The sequence below is a fragment of the Canis lupus genome, chromosome 2 (assembly GCF_003254725.2).
Source record: "Canis lupus dingo isolate Sandy chromosome 2, ASM325472v2, whole genome shotgun sequence".
NCBI lineage: Eukaryota > Metazoa > Chordata > Mammalia > Carnivora > Canidae > Canis > Canis lupus.
Genome location: NC_064244.1, coordinates 53,165,818 through 53,184,748, shown reverse-complemented (window position 1 = coordinate 53,184,748; position 18,931 = coordinate 53,165,818). Strand labels below are relative to the sequence as shown.

At 41.4% G+C, this 18,931-nt stretch overlaps 1 protein-coding gene across 9 annotated transcripts in view; it reads right to left on the bottom strand.

The window, feature by feature from the left end:
• OCLN (occludin) overlaps positions 1 to 18,931 on the bottom strand; it is a 54,787-nt gene that overhangs the window by 4,648 nt on the left and 31,208 nt on the right. For 8 of the 9 annotated variants that reach the window (XM_025447363.3, XM_025447360.3, XM_025447361.3 and 5 more), the window contains exons 5-8: positions 15,285 to 15,430; positions 6,738 to 6,953; positions 2,241 to 2,412; positions 917 to 958 (exon numbers count right to left, since the gene is read on the bottom strand). In XM_025447363.3, coding sequence (XP_025303148.1) covers positions 917 to 958; positions 2,241 to 2,412; positions 6,738 to 6,953; positions 15,285 to 15,430 — 576 coding nt within the window. The remainder of the gene's footprint in view (positions 1 to 916; positions 959 to 2,240; positions 2,413 to 6,737; positions 6,954 to 15,284; positions 15,431 to 18,931) is intronic. The other variant, XM_049103640.1, reaches the window with a different exon arrangement.

Sequence of the window (18,931 nt, the reverse complement as noted above, 5' to 3'; positions counted from 1 at the left end):
TTCCCCTGCTTTTTTTGCACACTCCCTCTTTCAAATAAATAAATAAAATCGTTAAAAAAAAAAAAAAAGGAAAGAAATGACACATGAAAAACCCATACTAGGGGCAGCTGGTGGCTCAGTGGTTGAGAGGCTGCGTTTGGCTCAGGGTGTGATCTCGGGGTCCTGGGATCGAGTCCCACATCAGGTCCCCACAGGGAGCCTACTTCTCCCTCTGCCTGTGTCTCTGTCTCTCTGTGTCTCTCATGAATAAATAAATAAATAAAACCTTTAAAAAAATCCCTACTATATGATTCCATTTACATAAAGTTCAAAATAGGCAAACCTCATCTATGATGTTAGAAGTTGGGATGGGGGTTATCTGTGGGGAGAGGAAAAACTGGGAGGAGGCAACAAGAGAGGGTTTCCAGGTACTCTAAGAAATACATTTCTTCATCTGAGTGCTAGGTATATGGTCGTTTGGTGAAAATCTGCCAAGTTGTAGCCTCGTGCAAGTTTCTGTATGTATAATTTAAAAAAAAAAGGGGATCCCTGGGTGGCGCAGCGGTTTGGCGCCTGCCTTTGACCCAGGGCGCGATCCTGGAGACCCGGGATCGAATCCCACATTGGGCTCCCGGTGCATGGAGCCTGTTTCTCCCTCTGCCTGTGTCTCTGCCTCTCTCTCTCTCTCACTGTGTGCTTATCATAAATAAATAAAATAAGATAAATTAAAAAAAAAAGTTTAAAGTAGCTGCAAACAACAGAAATTAAGGTTCTAATTTCTGCTACCATTTTCACCATGCAGTTTTAGGGCCTTTTGTCATAGCCAGTGTTTGTGTGACAAGGTACCCGTACTCATAGTCATTCCAAAGGTTAAATAAAAAAACACATAACAGAAAAATTCTTCCTGAAGGGAATCTTACAGATATGTGATACTTACTCCCTTAACTTGCTTCAGTCTATTGTACTCATCAGCAGCAGCCTATTAATGAGAAACACAATAGAACACGTTTAGCAGGGGCATTTTCTCTTTCAAAAGTAACATGCCTGAGGTTATATTTTGGGGCTAAAACTGCCAACAATGCCGCAAATAGAGGAAATTAAAATAACTAAGTCTTTAGGCTCTTAAAACTAGTATAGGTAGCAAGAGGGGCTGAAGGAAGCCAGCAAAGAGAAATGTATGACTTATACCTCCCGTGCCGTAGCTATTTGTTTTGCTGCCTCTCATCTCTCCCCAGGCTGCTGCAGGTGCCATGCCGACACCAGAGAGACCTTCTGTAAGGCACAGCGCTCATCTGGTTATACCCCATTAAGATTATGAAACTGGTCTGAGCTTCCTAGTAACTAACTTACTATATACATTAACTTATATATACTAACATACACACCCACTAAAATACATACATATTTATCATGTATATATTAATCACATACATATTTGCCATATTATATACATGCTAATATAGTACGTATATATAAAATAATTTGACCAACAAAATAAAGTAGCAGATTATAACCCAAAGTATAAAATAGACGTCTACTGAGTCAATAGTGACATATATGAATGATTAAGATAAACAGGAGGAACGGACCAATTTCTCATGCACAAGAATTCTAAATAATGTATGTGAGTACACTGCCTTTAAAGAGCTGAAGCATAATTCCCCATTCCTTAAGTGACTTTTTTCCTGAAGAGTATAGTATAGAAAGGGATTAAAAAGAGTAACTTTCACGGACAAACATTACTTCAGCCAAGTGGGGGAAAAAAAAAACCACCACCATAAACTACCGTTGAGTAAGAAAACAATAAGGATGCAAGTAAAACATAAGATAATTTTTCATCAAAGATGGTGCATGTCTAGGTGCATTTTTGCATGAAGGGGATATTTTAACAACTCATATTTGGTGACAACCAAGTGACAATATTTAAGGTAGTTTATTTTTCTGTACACAATCCTATAATGTGTAATATCTTACAGAAACAATGACCTGTGTTTAAAAATAGAAAAAGTAATATAGCTCTTTTGTTTTTGTAAGTAGGAAGGGATATATGTACATAGCCTGTTGTTTTGTACTTGTTAACTACATCAGTGCACTCTTCAATTTGGAAAGACTTTCACATCCAAGATTGGATTTCAGTTATTATTCAATGAAACCAATTTGAGAGTGACCAGCAAAATTTAAATCAACAATAGAAAGGACATGATATCTTCATAGATTAAATCATATCATATGTAATATATAATTTTCAGGTTTGAATTTACCATGTACTCTTCACTTTCTTCTCTATAGTCATCCAATTCTTTATCCAGGCGAGAGAGTTCTTTATTGATCTCATCAAGTTCTGCTTGTAAGCTCTTGTATTCCTGCAGGCCAGTGTCAAAATTTCTCTTGTAGAGTTGTCTTTGTTGATCTGAAGTGATAGGTGGATATTCCCTAAAAATTGAGTTAGAAAATGACTACTTAGGACTCTGGCAGACATAAAATCCAGTGTTTAATCATCAAAGAAAATGAGCTCTTGGGATGTAGAAAATGACATTCTCCTGTTTCTGTTGCATACAGGGAGAGGGAAGGTGGGATGAAAATAAGTTTTCTCTTAAGAATGATTATATTTGGGATGCCTGAGTGGCTCAGGGGTTAAGTGTCTACCCTTGGCTCAGGTCGTGATCCCAGGGTCCTGGGATCGAGTCCCGCATCAGGCTCCCCGCTCAGCAGAGAGCCTGCTTCTCCCTCTGCCTGTGTCTCTGCCTCTCCCTCTGTGTCTCTCATGAATAGAAAAGTAAAATCATTAAAAAAAAAAATGATTATACTTTAGGGGGATCTGGGTGGCTCAGTCAGTTGAGCATCTAACTCCTTTTTTTTCTTTTTTTTTAAAGAAAACACATTTTTATTTTTTTTTTTTGTAAAGATTTATTTATTTATTTATTCAGAGAGAGCGAAAGAGAGGCAGAGACACAGGCAGAGAGAGAAGCAGGCTCCATGCAGGGAGCCCGACGTGGGACTTGATCCCGGGTCTCCAGGACCACACCCCGGGCTGCAGGCAGCGCTAAACCGCTGTGCCACCGGGGCTGCCAGAGCATCCAACTCTTAATTTTGGCTCCAGTCATGATCTCAGGGTTGTGAGATCAAACCCCTTCTGGAACCATGCTTAGCAGAGTCTGCTTAAGATCCTCTCTCATTCTTTCTGCTCCTCCCCCTTGTTCATACGGTCGGTCTCTCTCTCAAAAAAAAAAAAAAAAAGGATTATACTTTATACAGCACTGCTTATGGTTTTAAAAATACTATGCTTGGGGGAGGAGGGAGGGCACCTGAGCAGCCCAGTCAGTTAAGAAGCCACCAGTTGATTTTTGGATCAGGTTCTCATGATCTCAGGGTCCTGTGATGGAGCCCTGTCACAGCTCCACAATCAACGGGGAGTCTGCTTGAGATTATCTCACTCTGCCCCACCCCCAATCCATATATACACACTCTAAAATAAATTAATCTTAAAAAAAAAAAAATAAGGGCAGCCCCGGTGGTGCAGCGGTTTAGCGCCGCCTGCAGCCCGGGGTGTGATCCTGGAGACCCAGGATCGAGTCCTGCATCGGGCTCCCTGCATGGAGCCTGCTTCTCCCTCTGCCTGTGTCTCTGCCTCTCTCTTTGCTCTCTCTGAATGAATAAATAAATAAATCTTAAAAAAAAAGAAATTAAAAATAATAATAAATAAAATAAATTAATCTTTAAAAATAAATACTATGCTTAAATAATTTTTAGAAATAAAACAGAAGGGGCACCTCAAGTGGCTCAGTTAAGTGTCTGCCTTCAGCTCAGGTCATGATCTCAGGGTCCTGGATTGAGATCTGAATAAGGCTCCTGCTCTGAGTGGGGAGCCTGCTTCCCCCTCTCCCTCTGCTGCTCCCCCTGCTTGTGCTGTCTCTAATAAATAAATAAGTTCTTCAAAAACAAAGAAAACTGAAAATCATTTATGAAATTTAAGGTCCAAGTCATAGGAACTCATTCTGAATATACAACACCACATGATAATAGAATATTTATATTTCAAGTCTTAAAACTGGAATTCTGGAACACAAAGTACATTTTCATCATTGCAGGGGAGAACAGCTACTGACAGCTGGTTGTCTTCCGCTACCAAGTACAGTTTTTAGACTTTTAAAAAATTGATCTTGTTTCCTGAGCAGAAATAGTTTAAGTCCTTTGATTATAAAAGTAGACTTTAGGGACACCTGGGTGGCTCAGCGGTTTGGTGCCTGCCTTCGGCCCAGGGTGTGATCCTGGAGACCCGGGATCGAGACCCATGTCAGGCTCCGTGTGTGGACCTGCCTCTCTCTCTCTGCCTGTGTCTCTGCCTCTCTCTCTCTGTATCTCTCATGAATAAATAAATAAAATCTTTAAAAAAATAAAATAAAAGTAGACTTTAAAATGTAAATGTACATAAAAAAATAAAAATGTACGTGTACAAAAATATATGCTCATTGTACAAATAATATGGCAATACATTAAATTGAAAAAAGCCCTTTTACTCAGCCATTAGAAACAACAAATACCCACCATTTGCTTCAACGTGGATGGAACTGGAGGGTATTATGCTGAGTGAAGTAAGTCAATCAGAGAAGGACAAACATTATATGTTCTCATTCATTTGGGGAATATAAATAATAGTGAAAGGGAATATACGGGAAGGGAGAAGAAATGTGTGGGAAATATCAGAAAGGGAGACAGAACATAAAGACTCCTAACTCTGGGAAACGAACTAGGGGTGGTGGAAGGGGAGGAGGGCGGGGGGTGGGGGTAAATGGGTGACGGGCACTGAGGGGGGCACTTGACGGGATGAGCACTGGGTGTTATTCTCTATGTTGATAAACTGAACACCAATAAAAAATAAATTTATTATAAAAAAATAAAGCAAACATTACCATCAAAAAAAAAAAAAAAAAAGAAAAGAAAAAAGCCCTCAAATTCTGTATAATTTGTATCTCTCAACATACTAGCTATTCTTTACAGATCACGGTGAGGCTATTACCTAATAATCCACTGAAAAAAATACTCTGAATTGTTTCATAGGACTAATGAACTTTATAGCAAGATGGAATTTCAACTTTTACATCTAAATTGGCCTAATATCTTCATTTTACAAAGGGAGAGAAATGAAATGATTTGCTCAAAAGAGAAATATGAATCAGGTTTTTTAAAGGTTTTTTTTTTTTCTTCCATGATACAAGAAAATATTTTATAGCTAGATGGCTGAACGTGGCCAAGAACTTTTTTTTTTTTTTTTTTGCAAATTTAGTTATTTATCTTAAGTGTGTGTCAGAGGGGCAGAGGGAAAGAATCTCAAACAGGCTCCCCATTGAACAGGGAGCCCCGTGTGAAGCTCGATCTCGTGACCTGAGTTGAAACCAACAGTCAGAAGCTTAACCAACTGAGCTACTCAGGTGTCCGTGGCTGAGAATTCCTGTGGGAAGAGGGGAAAGTGAGGTATGAGAACCACCAATGAGGAGATTTCAAACTATACTACGCCACTCATCCCTCCAAACACCCTGAGAAGCAATGTTTTGATTAACCACCATTCACACTGCAAATGTTTCTGATTGGTATTCCATTTCTCAGAATACTTGGGCATAAAAGGGCTGGCTACACATCACACAGGAGTATAGTTTGGTGATGATGAATTATAACTCGACCACAACCTTGGCCAGAACTCGAAATTGTTAATTGTTTAGAAAATTATTTGCCAAAGTCTCCCGGATTAAACTTTTTATTTTATTTTATTTTTTTATTTTATTTTATTTTATTTTATTTTATTTTATTTTATTTTATTTATTTTTAATATTTTATTTATGTACTTGACAGAGAGAGAGCATGCGCACGCACAAGCAGGGGGAGCAGCAGAGGGCCCAACACAGGCCTTGAGCCCAGGACCTGAGCTGAAGGCAGACACTTAACCAACTGGGCCACCCCGGCGCCCCTGGATTAAACTTTTAAAAGGATCTCTGGTCTCATTGTGAAACCTTAACTTAAAAGTAAATGCCAAAACAAAGCCATAGCACTGCTCTGGGAATTTTATAATCAGTAACAGAAGTTCCTCTACACTGGTGTCTTATTTATTTGGAAGACCTTTCTTGGGTGCCTACTGGTATGAGTAAAAGCACTGGTGAAGTTCATCGGTCATTTTGTGGAAGACGCTCGAAGTATCTTTAAGACATAGTCACAGCCAAACATATCCCCTCCACGTCAGTCTTTATTTCAAAAGAGTACTACGGAAAAAAACCTAACCAAAAATTATCTCCAGGGGCGCCTGAGCGGCTCAGTCAATTAAGCATCTGCCTTTGGCTCAGGGCCTGGGATTGATCCCCATGTGGGGCGCCCAGCTCAGGGGGGAGTCTGCTTCTCCCTCTCCCTCTCCCCTTGCTTGTGCTTTCTGTCTGTCTCTCTGGAAATGAATAAAAATATCTAGGACACTGGGGTGGCTCAGATGGTTGAGCATCTGCCTTTGGCTCAGGTCATGATCGCAGAGTCCTGGGATCGAGCTCTGCATCGGCCTTCAGGTTCATGGGGAGTCTGCTTCTCCCTCTGCCTGCTGCTTTCCCTACTTGGGTTCTCTCTCTCTCGCTCTCTCTTTCTGACAAATAAATAAGTTTTTAAAAATCTTAAAAAAAAAATCCTCCCCAGTCCTGGTTGTCAAAATGACACCGCACCCCCCGACCCCAGCTGAGCCGGCAAGCGTTGGCCCAGGGCGGCTCCAGCACAAGGCCCCCCACTACCTGATCCAGTCCTCCTCCAGCTCGTCACACGACTCGCCGCCCGTCGTGTAGTCTGTCTCATAGTGGTCCTGCTCCAGCCTCTTGGGCCTTCCCGTTCTTCCTTTCGAGGGGGCCCTCTTCGAAGGTGGCTCCAAGTGCCCGCTGCTGCTGTAGCGAGGCTGCCTGAAGTCATCCGCAGGGGAGGTGGCGGGCAGCTCCTGCACCACTTCGGGGACCCTAGCGAAACAGCAATCAGATTTCAGGGACCACGAGGTATGCTGCAGCCCCTGGCCAGGGAGGGCAGAGCGAGCCCAGAGAGCAGCACAGGAAGCACGAGGAGACGTGTAGGCCCTGGTGCTCTCACTCACCACTTCAGGGACCCAACACACAGCACGTCCCCGTGTTCAGGCTGGCACCCACTCGAGTCCTCTAGGACGCGCCACTAGCTTGAAGGTTCCAGGGTATGGGGAGCCCATTTGTAGAACCTTCTAAGCAAGATGGATCCAAGATGGGACTTTAGGAAGCCCAGGCTGATCTGAAGGTAGGAAGCCCAGGCTGATCTGAAGGAGGTGTTTACCTGACCTGAGCCAGGGACTGAACCCTCCAAAAGTGGTTGGGGAACAGAATGCTCAGGATTCTTTTCTACAGGTTCTTCCAGTTTCCTGGAATGCTGGGTGGTGAAGACAAATACCTGTACCCGTCTACCTTCAGAAGCTGGTTCTCAGAGGTAAGCATTTTAAGTATTAATTTTTAGACTCCTCTACATCAATTTTCAAGATACAAGCTTGGAAAACTAAAATATTAAACATTTAAACGACTGCTTTTGCTAATCTTATGGCCATGTAGACCGAATGGCATGGAAGGATTACCATGAGACTTATTTTCCTAGTGTAATTACTTAATATTGCATCAGATTTTTCATTGCATATGTTTCTGCCACAAGCATGAAAATGAAGCCAAACATGGAATATGGCAACTGTAAAGTACTTCTGAGTAACAGTGACGCACAGCTTAACTTTCCTTGGTCGCAGAGCTAAAGAAAGAAGAGCAATGAAAGGAAGGCAAAGGACATGCCCGAGACTGTCCAACATCAGCCTTGCTACTCAAATCAACTATTAAAAAACGTGTGAAGATTAGAAAACGTTGTCTCATGGCTTTCGACTTACAGGAACTATAATCTTGAGCTCTGTCTACGAGGTATATGCTCTGTTTTCTAGGTGATCCAGAACTGCTTGATTCAAATTGTCACAGTCTTCAGATTTCAAATTACACTTCCTGATTTCTTACAGAATCCTAAAGCTTTGGGACGCATGTGCGTGGTTGGGGTGTGGGGGTGGTCCTGTGATTTAGGTCTTCGTCCTGAATGGATTCAGGTTATCATGGCCTGCGCGCTGTATCAATGCTACATCTAAAGGACGGAAAATGTGACTTTCTCCACGAGTCAATGAGTAACAAGTTCCTAGACACTCTGCCAAAGTTGCCAGGTATTACGCTTCTCACGTTGGTAATGCAGTAGGTATGTTTAAGGGAGTAGGGGCTAGAGAGGGAGGAAGCTACCCAGCAATAGAAATACAAAAAAACCAAAACCTAAAACATGAAGACAGGCCTCCTCTCATAATTTGTTTTTAAAGATTTTATTTATTTAGTCATGAGAGACACAGAGAGAGCGGCAGAGACACAGGCAGAGGGAGAGGCAGGCTTCCTCCGGGGCTATGTATACTGTCAATAATCTTTGAACCTACTTTTAATTTTTTTAAATTGTTTTTTATTTATTTATGATAGGTACACAGTGAGAGAGAGAGAGAGGCAGAGACACAGGCAGAGGGAGAAGCAGGCTCCATGCACCAGGAGCCCGAAGTGGGATTCGATCCCGGGTCTCCAGGATCGCGCCCTGGGCCAAAGGCAGGCGCTAAACCGCTGCGCCACCCAAGGATCCCCTTAATATTTTTTAAAGATTTATTTTTGTTTATTTATGATAGACATATATATATATATAGAGAGAGAGGCAGAGACACAGGCAGAGGGAGAAGCAGGCTCCATGCAGGGAGCCCGACGTGGGACTCGATCCCGGGACTCCAGGATCACGCCCTGGGCCAAAGGCAGGCATGAAACAGCTGAGCCACCCAAGGATCCCCTGAACCTACTTTTATATACAAAATCTTTTTCTTTTTTTAAGACTGCACTAACACTTCAGTAAGGTGCAGGTTTTTAAATTTTTTTTTAAATTTTATTTATTTATTCACGGGAGAATAACAGAGAGAGAGGCAGAGACATAGGCAGAGGGAGAAGCAGGCTCCCTGCAGGGAAAACAATATGGGACTCGATCCCAGGACCCCGGGGTCATGCCCTGAACCAGAAGCCGATGCTCAACCACTGAGCCACCCAGGCGTCCCTTAGATACAAATTCTATGAGGTCATAATACTCACGACCCTGAAGAGGCAACCAGCTGCATGTTTTCCCTGGTATCCACCTCAGTCTCCAGGTCCAAAAGTTCACCCTTTCACAGCCCTTTTTTTTTTTTTTAAAGATTCATTCATTCATTATTGAGAGAGAGAGAGAGAGAGAGAGAGAGAGTGTCTGAGAGAGACTGAGAGAGACTGAGAGGCAGAGACATAGGCAGAGGGAGAAGCAGGCTCCATGCAGGGAGCCCGATGTGGGACTCGATCCCGGGACTCCAGGATCACACCCCAGGCTACAGGCGGCACCAAACCGCTGCACCACCAGGGCTGCCCAACGTCTTTCTTTTTTATTCACTTGTTTTATTCACACACACACACCTGCACATGCCATCGGTGCTCCTACCTTGCCCGGACTCTCAGTGTAGCTACTGTGTGCGGTCTTCTGCCCCTGGTAGATTGCCACCTCCATGAGAACAAGAACTCGGCATTCCCAGGGCACCTAGCCAACTACGGTGTACCTGGCAGGTGTTCAAGATAATTACTGAATTGAAAATACATTCACAGGAATGCTTTCTGATGACACCCAGTAACAGTGAGGAAAGATAAACAAGGCATGATCAACATCAGTGTCCTATCAGAATAATGTCCATTATGTACATACTATTTTATTTTTAATTTTTTTTAAAAAATTATTTATTTATTTGAGAGAGAGAGACCAAGAGAGCAACAGAGGGAGAAGGAGACAGACTTCCCACCAAGCGGGGAGCCGGAGATGGGGCTTGATCCCATGACCCTGAGACAACAACCAAAGCCAAAATCAAGAGTGGGTGCTCAACCGACTGAGCCTGCAGAGCAGGGCTCAATCCCAGGACCCAGAGATCATGACCTGAGTCAAAGTCAGATGCTTAACTGAGCCACCCAGGCACCCCTACATGGTATTCTGAAACTGTCATCATTACTGGGGGGAATATCTAAGCCCTGTCAGTCAAAGAACACTGTCTCCCTAGACTTGGGAACAACAATGATCCAAAAAGGGCCAATCAGGAATCTTTCAGTAGATTTTACACGTTAGCTTTGGGAAAGGACATGCCATTTTCTATGTCCTGTGCCAGAAGTTCAATGTAGCCCGGAAAATGTGGACGACCATCTTCATTTATTTTTTATTTATTTTTATTTTTTTTGCCGTCTTCCTTTAATAGAGGCTGTACCAACAACAAAGCCCACATAGTAACAGGAGCCCTGACACCTACTGAGTTCCTGGCTCATGCCATGCCTGAACTTCGACCATCCCTCGGCCTAATGGGAACCAGTGAATTCCTATGACTTGTATAAAAGTCCTAACAGATTATCCTGCTAGCTGCATATTTACTGCCACCATACAAGGTTTCATTGGCAAGGTATCAGCCTGCCTTGAAGGCTCTGTGGCATGTTGACATTCAACTTCCATGACTTTTTAAGATTTAATTTATTTGACAGAGAGAGAGAGCGAGCGAGCAAGAGAACACAAGCAGAGGGAGATGCAGAGGGAGAGGGAGAAGCAGGCTCTCTGCTGAGCAGAGAGCCTAAGGTGGGCCTCGATCCCAGGACCCTGAGATCATGACCTGAGGCCAAGGTAGATGCATAACCAACTGAGCCACCCGGATGGCTTATACTTATAAATTAAGACCAATTTCCTTAACTTATAACAATGTATTCACCTGGATTTGGACAGAATAGTACAGAATGTACCTACCAGGGGGATATTGCCTAAATTTAATTAGAAAAAGTGGAAAAGAAACCATTTTCAATTATATTTTGCCATCTCCTAACCCAGTATTAATTCTAATTGCACTGAAATTCTAAGATACAGGGCATGTTGATGATAGGCGCAAGATGCCAGATGCAACTGTAATTACCATATAATTCCACTTCTAAGAAGTCCCAACAATAAACACAACTAACAGGTAGTTAAAGGCATCAAAACTGTGGTGGAGGGGAACGGGGATATCAGTGAGGAAGGGCACACAAGGACCGTTCAGAGTGCTTGTACATCTCTCTGTTGGCGTGGCAGTGGTAACTTCAGTGTTCACACGTGAAAAACCATCAAGGTGTATGCCCAAGACGAGTACTCTTTACTGGATGTGTGTTATGCTTCGGGGAAAGAAGTCCTCGTGTTGAGGACCTCATCCTTACCATGGACCTGAGACACAACATTCCTGTTCTAACTTCTGCTCTATCCACTATGACAGCATGGAGAGGCACTCGTGGGCACCTTTATGAAAGCCTGGGGAGACACAGCCTATGACTGAAGGTGTAGCCCTACTCCAACCAAGTGGATGTGCTCTGAATCTTCCAGAGCACACGATACTCTGCCTTGGGTAATGCCTGGCAATTTCTATTATTCCCGAGAGGCTCCAAATTCCTTCCATCATTCGCGCACATAAATCAGGAGATAATGTCTCATCCACATCCCTTAGCACCATTTTCCTCTCCTTCTGGATTTTGAAACTAAGCATCACATGTGCATTTTCCAGACCTTCAAGAAAATTCTGAGGTGTAGGCTGGGAATACAAATTGGTATACCCCTTAGGGGGCTACAATTTGAGTATGATTTTTTTTTTTAGTACACTTTCATATTGAAATAGGAAACTTCCTTCAGCTTAGCACTTCTGTTTTAAATATTTGTCCTCCAGGGGCACTTGGGTGGCTCAGTGGTTGAGCATTTGCCTTTGGCTCAGGGTGTGACTCTGGGTCCTGGGATCGAGTCCCACATCAGTGTCCCTGCAGGGTGCCTGCTTCTCCCTCTGCCTGTGTCTCTGGCTCTGTGTGTCTCTCAGGAATAAATACATAAAATCTAAAAATTTTTTTTTCCTCCAGATATATTCACACATATATAAAGAGATAAATGCACAAGTTTATTCTCTACAGCAATGTGTAATATCAAACCATTGGCAAAAGTATGCATCAGTAAGAGACCCAAAGGTTACACTATATCCATTTGGTGGAATATCATGCAGCTATAAAACAGATCCTTAAACTTTTTGTATACTAATATGCACAATCTCAAAGACATAGTGCTAATAATGCATTTAATGTGCTAGTATTTCTTAAAGGAAGATATAACGAATGTACATTTTGGCCAGCATAAGTATTGAAAAATAACTTCTGGAAGGTAGTTTTTTTTAAGGACTTTATTTATTCCTGAGAGACAGAGAGGAAGAGGGATCCCCCAGGGGGATCACAATCTGAGCTGAAGGCAGACGCTTAACTGACTGAGCCATTTAGGCACCCTGGAAAGTTATAAAAGGAATTGGTGGGCGCCTGGGTGGCTCAGTCGGTTAAGTGTCTGACTCTTAATATCAGCTCAGGTTTTGATCTCAGAGTTGTAATTTCAACCCCCATACTTGAAAACAAACAAACAAAAAAAACAGTGGTAAGCCAGCTGCCTCTAGGAATAGGAATCTTGGTAGCTGGGGACAAAAGCTATCCCTTTGTCTCTTTTAAATTTTATTATTTATTTATTTATTTATTTATTTTCAAAAGACTTATTTATTTCTGAGAATACACAGAGAGGAGAGAGAGAAATAGAGACACAAACAGAGGGAGAAGCAGGCACCATGCAAGGAGCCTGACATGGGACTCGATCCCGGGTCTCCAGGATCAGGCCCTGGGCCAAAGGCAGCACTAAACCGCTGAGCCACCCAGGCTGCCCTCTTTTATTTTTATTTTTTTAAATAAATTTTTAATAAATAAAGATTTATTTTTATTTATTTATTTATTTTTAATAAAGATTTATTTTTATTTATTTTTAATATTTTTTTCTTTATTTATTTATGATAGTCACACAGAGAGAGAAAGAGAGGCAGAGACACAGGCAGAGGGAGAAGCAGGCTCCATGCACCGGGAGCCCGACGTGGGATTCGATCCTGGGTCTCCAGGATCGCGCCCTGGGCCAAAGGCAGGCGCCAAACCACTGCACCACCCAGGGATCCCCTATTTATTTATTTTTAATAAATAAATTTTTAATAAAGATTTATATTTATTTATTTATTTGTTTTTAATAAATAAAGATTTATTTATTTATTCATGATAGACATACAGAGAGAGAGGCAGAGACACAGGAAGAGGGAGAAGCAGGCTCCATACGGGGGGGCCCAACATGGGACTCAATCCCGGGGCTCCAGGATCGTGCCCTCGGCCAAAGGCAGGCGCTAAACCGTTGAGCCACCCAGGGATCCCCTCTCTTTTAAATTTTATGCTACAAATGTACTGGCTTATTCAAGAATAAGATATTTATTTATTTATTTATTTATTTATTTATTTATTTATTATTTATTTATATTTTATTTTTTTTTAAGAATAAGATTTTTAAATTGTTCCAAATGAATTTGTGAAAATATCTAGGTTTTCATGAAAAGAGACAACATGTAGAATGCTATGTCACTCAGGCTTTACAATTAGTTTGGAGGCACGGCTGATGACAAGATGCATTATAAATATGTATTATGTATGCACGGAAGTTGTGCAAATCATACCTTTAAACTTTTACAAGGATTGTGCTTCTACTATGTATACCTTTGCCTCTAACAGCCTCAAGGGCTCTGCATTTTTGTCAAAATCCAATCCAATTCCTCCAAATCATTCACAACTGAAACTAACAGCAAGGGATGCCTGGGTGGCTCAGCAGTTTAGCGCCGCCTGCAGCCAAGGGTGTGATCCTGGAGACCCAGGATCCAGTCCCATGTCGGGCTCCCTGCATGGAGGCTGCTTCTCCCTCTGCCTGTGTCTCTGCCTCTCTCTGTGTCTCTCATGAATAAATAAATAAAATCTTACAAAAAATAAAAAAAAAGAAAGAAAGAAAACAATGAAAGAAAGAAACCAACAGCAAAGTCAAGCCTGAAGATCAAAACCAAATATATTGTCATCTGTTTCCAAATTCCATTCCAGGGTAATAATAAAATCTATTGTCTCAAACTGATTCCATAATTAAGTTAGCTGCTGGTGTCATCTTAAGGGGTTCCAGGTGCCCAAACTACTGTGCACTCAGGGTGGATCTCTATATAAACTGGACCACTAAATGGGAGGGAAGGGGAGGGAGGGTAGGAGTTGGGAGATAAAACTTTGAAGCAACACAAAGTTTTCCAGCAGATACACCTTTACCTTGAAACAATCAAAGCAGTTATAGGGAACATTTATTTTTTACTTTTGGTCTACAAATGAATTTGGAGTTCAAGAATTATATATGAGATGGCTGCCTGGCTCAGTTGATGGAATATACAACTTTTGATCTCACAGTTATGACTTGGAGCCCCATGGCGGGTATAGGTATTACTTAAAAATGAAATTTTTGAGCCCAGGTGGCTCAGTGGCTTAGCGCTGCCTTCAGCCCAGGGCCTGATCCTGGGGACCTGGATCGAGTCCCACGTCGGGCTCCCTGCATGGAGCCTGCTTCTCCCTCTGCCTGTGTCTCTGCCTCTCTCTCTCTCTCTCTCTTTGTTTCTCATGAATGAATAAATAAAATGTTTAAAAAAAAAAAACACAATGGGGACACCATTTCAATAACCATAATGGCACCCACTGCAGGCCAGAAACTCACTGTGAGATTATTCACACTACTTGTAAATCTATACTTAGAGGCTTTATCAGTTTCACTTCCTTCAGCAATGTGAAGAACCTAGCTCAGCAGGTGAGATCTCAGAATTCCTGAATTCAAACAAAGCTTCTAGTTACACAAAAATGTATGTGGCTAGGGGTGGATCAACCAGCAATCTTTCGGTTCCATTAATGAGATCTACTAGTTACAGGCAAGAAGAAACAAAACCGCACACAGCTCTGCTTTGTATCAGTAATGTCCTTCACTCTCACCTCAACCTCAAAACTGGCAATGGGAAAGAGAACTTTTCTAGAGCAGAAAAAATCTAATGTACCCCTTTCCTATTAAACCAGCAAGAGAAAAGAATCACTTTCAGCTTAGAAGGGGAAGAAGATCCCACCAGCTGACAGTCCCACCCTCCTCATCTTCTAAGTCTCCACCAACTATGCCAAAGATCAGGTTCCAGCCTTTGGAAAATGTTAAAAAAATTTTTTTTAAAGTAAATGGTAAACAGAAACAGATTTATCAACATATGGAAATATTCTTTTTTTTTTTTTTAAGAGTCATTCTATCTGAAGAAGGAAGATGCTACTTACGGTGTTGATTTATAGGAAGACTCTGGATACAACCGCTTGTCATTCACTTTACCATTGGAAGAGTACGCCATGGGACTGTCCACTCTCTCCACATAGTCAGAAGGGGGAGGAGGCATGTCTTGTGTGCCTGCAGAAACGTTTTTAACCTAGAGAAACAGCCCCGAGAGACACAATTATTATTGAGCCTGTAACTCATAATAATATATAACTAATATATAGAGAATTACCTAATAGTTATTGGGCTCATTAAATACTGTTAACCTGTCCTGTTACTGTTAGAATTAACAGTCAAATCACTATTATTTTTTAAAGATTTTATTTATTTATTCATGAGAGACACAGAGAGAGAGGCAGAGACACAGGCAGAGGGAAAGAAGCAGGCTCCCTGTGGAAAGCCAGATGTAGGACTTGATCCCAGGACCCTGGGATCACGTCCTGGGCCAAAGGGAGATGCTCAACCGCTGAGCCACCCACGCGCCCCAAGAATTTTCATTTCTAACGAGTTTTCGGGTAATGCTTATGCTGCAGTCTGGGCACCACCCTCGGAAAACAACTCATCTAGGACAAAAGACACTAGTTCTTCTTAATCCAGCCACACTACACATGGAATGTTAAAAATCACAGAAGAATTTAAGATGCTCAAACTCATTTCTGCTATAGTTCTTTAGTAAGACATTTGTTTATTCTCCCTTAACATGCGTTCTCAATGGCTCTGTTCCTAATAGCCTACACAGTGAAGTCACAATATCATCGTCTGCCCTCTCTGCTTTCCTTCCTATTCCACTCTGATATGTAAGTGATTTTGTCCTGAGAGGTATTATACACTAGAGATAACGCATTGCTAATATGAAAGACTTCCCAAAGAACCTTTGGGAGAAAATCTTAAATATCACAAGCATAGCCAATTAGATTCCCCACATTTTTTTTTAATTTATTTTTTTAGTAATCTCTGTACCCAACACGGGGCTCAACTCACAACCCTGAGATCAAGAGCCCGCCATGCTCTTCTGACTGAGGCAGTCAGGCACCCCTAGATTCCCAACATTAACTGTTAGATTTCATGTGGTAGATCCAACACTTTCAATTTCACCTAATAATGTTTATGTTATTAGATATTACTCTGCAAATGATTACGAAAAAAACCCCTGCTAAGGCCAGATAAGTCACTGAGTTGTTGCAAAGCAGCAGAAGTAAGGTGTAGGGAAAAAATTAAAAATAACTCCACAAAAAATATTTATGTGGAAAAGAACAACTTTTCAAAAATAAGAAGGAAGTGACTGGTTTAGCTTGGTAATGAAAACAATGACATGAGATTACCTGGGTTCACTCTACATCTGCCAACTACGAGTTCTAGAAAGCCTCCATCTCTTTTCTTCAAGAAATAAGGACACTACCATGTTTATTCAACATAGTACTGGAAGTCCTAGCTGCAGCAGACAAGAAAAACAAATAAAAGACATTCAACTGGTAAGAAGTAAATTTTCACTATCTGCAGATGACAAGATACTATATATAGAAAATTCTAAAGACCACCAAAAACTACTAGAACTGATAAATGAACTTAGTAAAGTCACAGGATACAAAATCATCATAGACATCTGTTGCCTTTCTATACACGAATAATGAAGCAGCAGAAAGAGAAATTAAGAAAACAATCCCATTTATAATTGCACTGAAAGGAATAAAATACTTAGGAATAAACTTAATCAAAGAGGTGAAAGAGCCATACTACAAAAATCATAAAAAACTGATTAAAGAAACTGAAGATGACAAAAACAAATGGAAAGATATTTCATGATCATGGATTGGAAGAACTACTATTGTTACAATGTCCATACAACCCAAAGGCATCTACAGATGTAATGTGATCCCTATCGAAATATCAACAGCATTGTTTGTAGAACTAGAATAATACTGAAATTGGTATAGAGGCACCAAGGCTCCAAAACAGCCAAAGCAATCTTGAGAAAGAAGAACAAAACTAGAGGAATCATGACTCTGGATTTCAAGATCCAGAAAAAAAAAGCTTAAGTAATCAGAACAGTATGGTACTGGCATAAAAACAGACACGTAGGGCAGCCCGGGTGGCTCAGCGGTTTAGCGCCGCCTTCAGCCCAGGGTGGGATCCTGGAGACCCAGGATCGAGTCCCACGTCAGGCTCCCTGCATGGATCCTGCTTCTCCCTCTGCCTGTGTCTCTGCCTCTCTCTCTGTGTGTCTCATGAATAAATAAAATCTTAAAAAAAAAAAAAAAAAAAAAAAACAAACAGACATGTAGAACAGAACAGATGAGAGAGGCCAGAAATAAACCCACACTTATATGGTCAATCTACGAGACAAAGACAGTCACCCTTCAACAAACAGGGCTGGGAAAACTGGGTAGCTATGATCCAAAGAATGAAACTGGACTGCTTTCTTACACCAAACGCAAAAATAAACTCAAAAAGGCTTAAAGATCTCACTGTGAGACCGGATACCATAAAACTCCTAGAAGAGCACACAGGCAGTAATCTCTTTGATATCAGCTATAGAAACATTTTTCTAGACGTGTCTCCTAAAGCAAGGCGAACAAAAGCAAAAACAAGACTACTGGGACTATCCCAAAATAAAAAAACTTTTGCACAGCAAAGGAAACTATCAACAAAACAAAAAGGCAACCTACTGAATGGGAGACGGCATCTGCAAATGATACATCTGATTAGGGAGTAATATCCAAAAAAATAATCTCAAGAAAAAACAAATAATCTGATTAAAAACAGGCAGAGGACCTGATAGACATTTTCCCAAAGAAGATAAACAGATGGGCAAGAGACGCGAAAAGATGCTCAATATCACTGTTCATTGGGAAATCCAAATCAAAACCACAATGAGGTATTACCTTACACCTGCCAGAATGGTGAAAATCAAAAAGAAATAATAAAATAACAACAATAAATAAAAAACCAAGACGACAAGAAATTGGTAAGGATGAGAAAAAGGAACCCTTGTGCACTGCTGAAGAGAACGCAAATTGGTACATCCACTATGGAAAACATATGGGGGTTCCTCAAAGAATTTTCAAAAAGCCATATGATCCAGTCATTCTACTATTGGCTATTTGCCCAATGAAAACAAAAACACTAATTTGAAAAGATATATGCACCTGTTTACTACAGCATTATTTACAATAGCCAAGATATGGAAGTAACCCAAGTGTCAACTGATAGATGAATGGATTAAAGAAGATGTGGGGGACGCTTGGGGGGCTCAGCAGTTGAGCGTCTGCCTTTGGCTCAGGGTGTGATCCTGGGGTCCCGGGATCGAGTCCTGCATTGGGCTTCCCATGGGGAGCCTGCTTCTCCCTCTGCCTGTGCCTCTGCCTCTCTTTCTGTGACTCTCATGAAATAAATAGATAGATAGATAGATAGATAGATAGATAGATAGATAGATAGAGGCTATATATATATATATCCAACAGAATAATATCACTCAGCCACAAAAAAAGAATGAGATCTGGCCATTTGCAACAACATGAATGGGCCTAGAGGGCATCATGCTAGTCCTATTAGTCTAGCTAGGTCAAATAAATCAGAGAGAGAGAGACCATACCATATGACAAATACCATATGACTTCACTCATATATCAAATTTAAGAAGTAAAACCAAGGA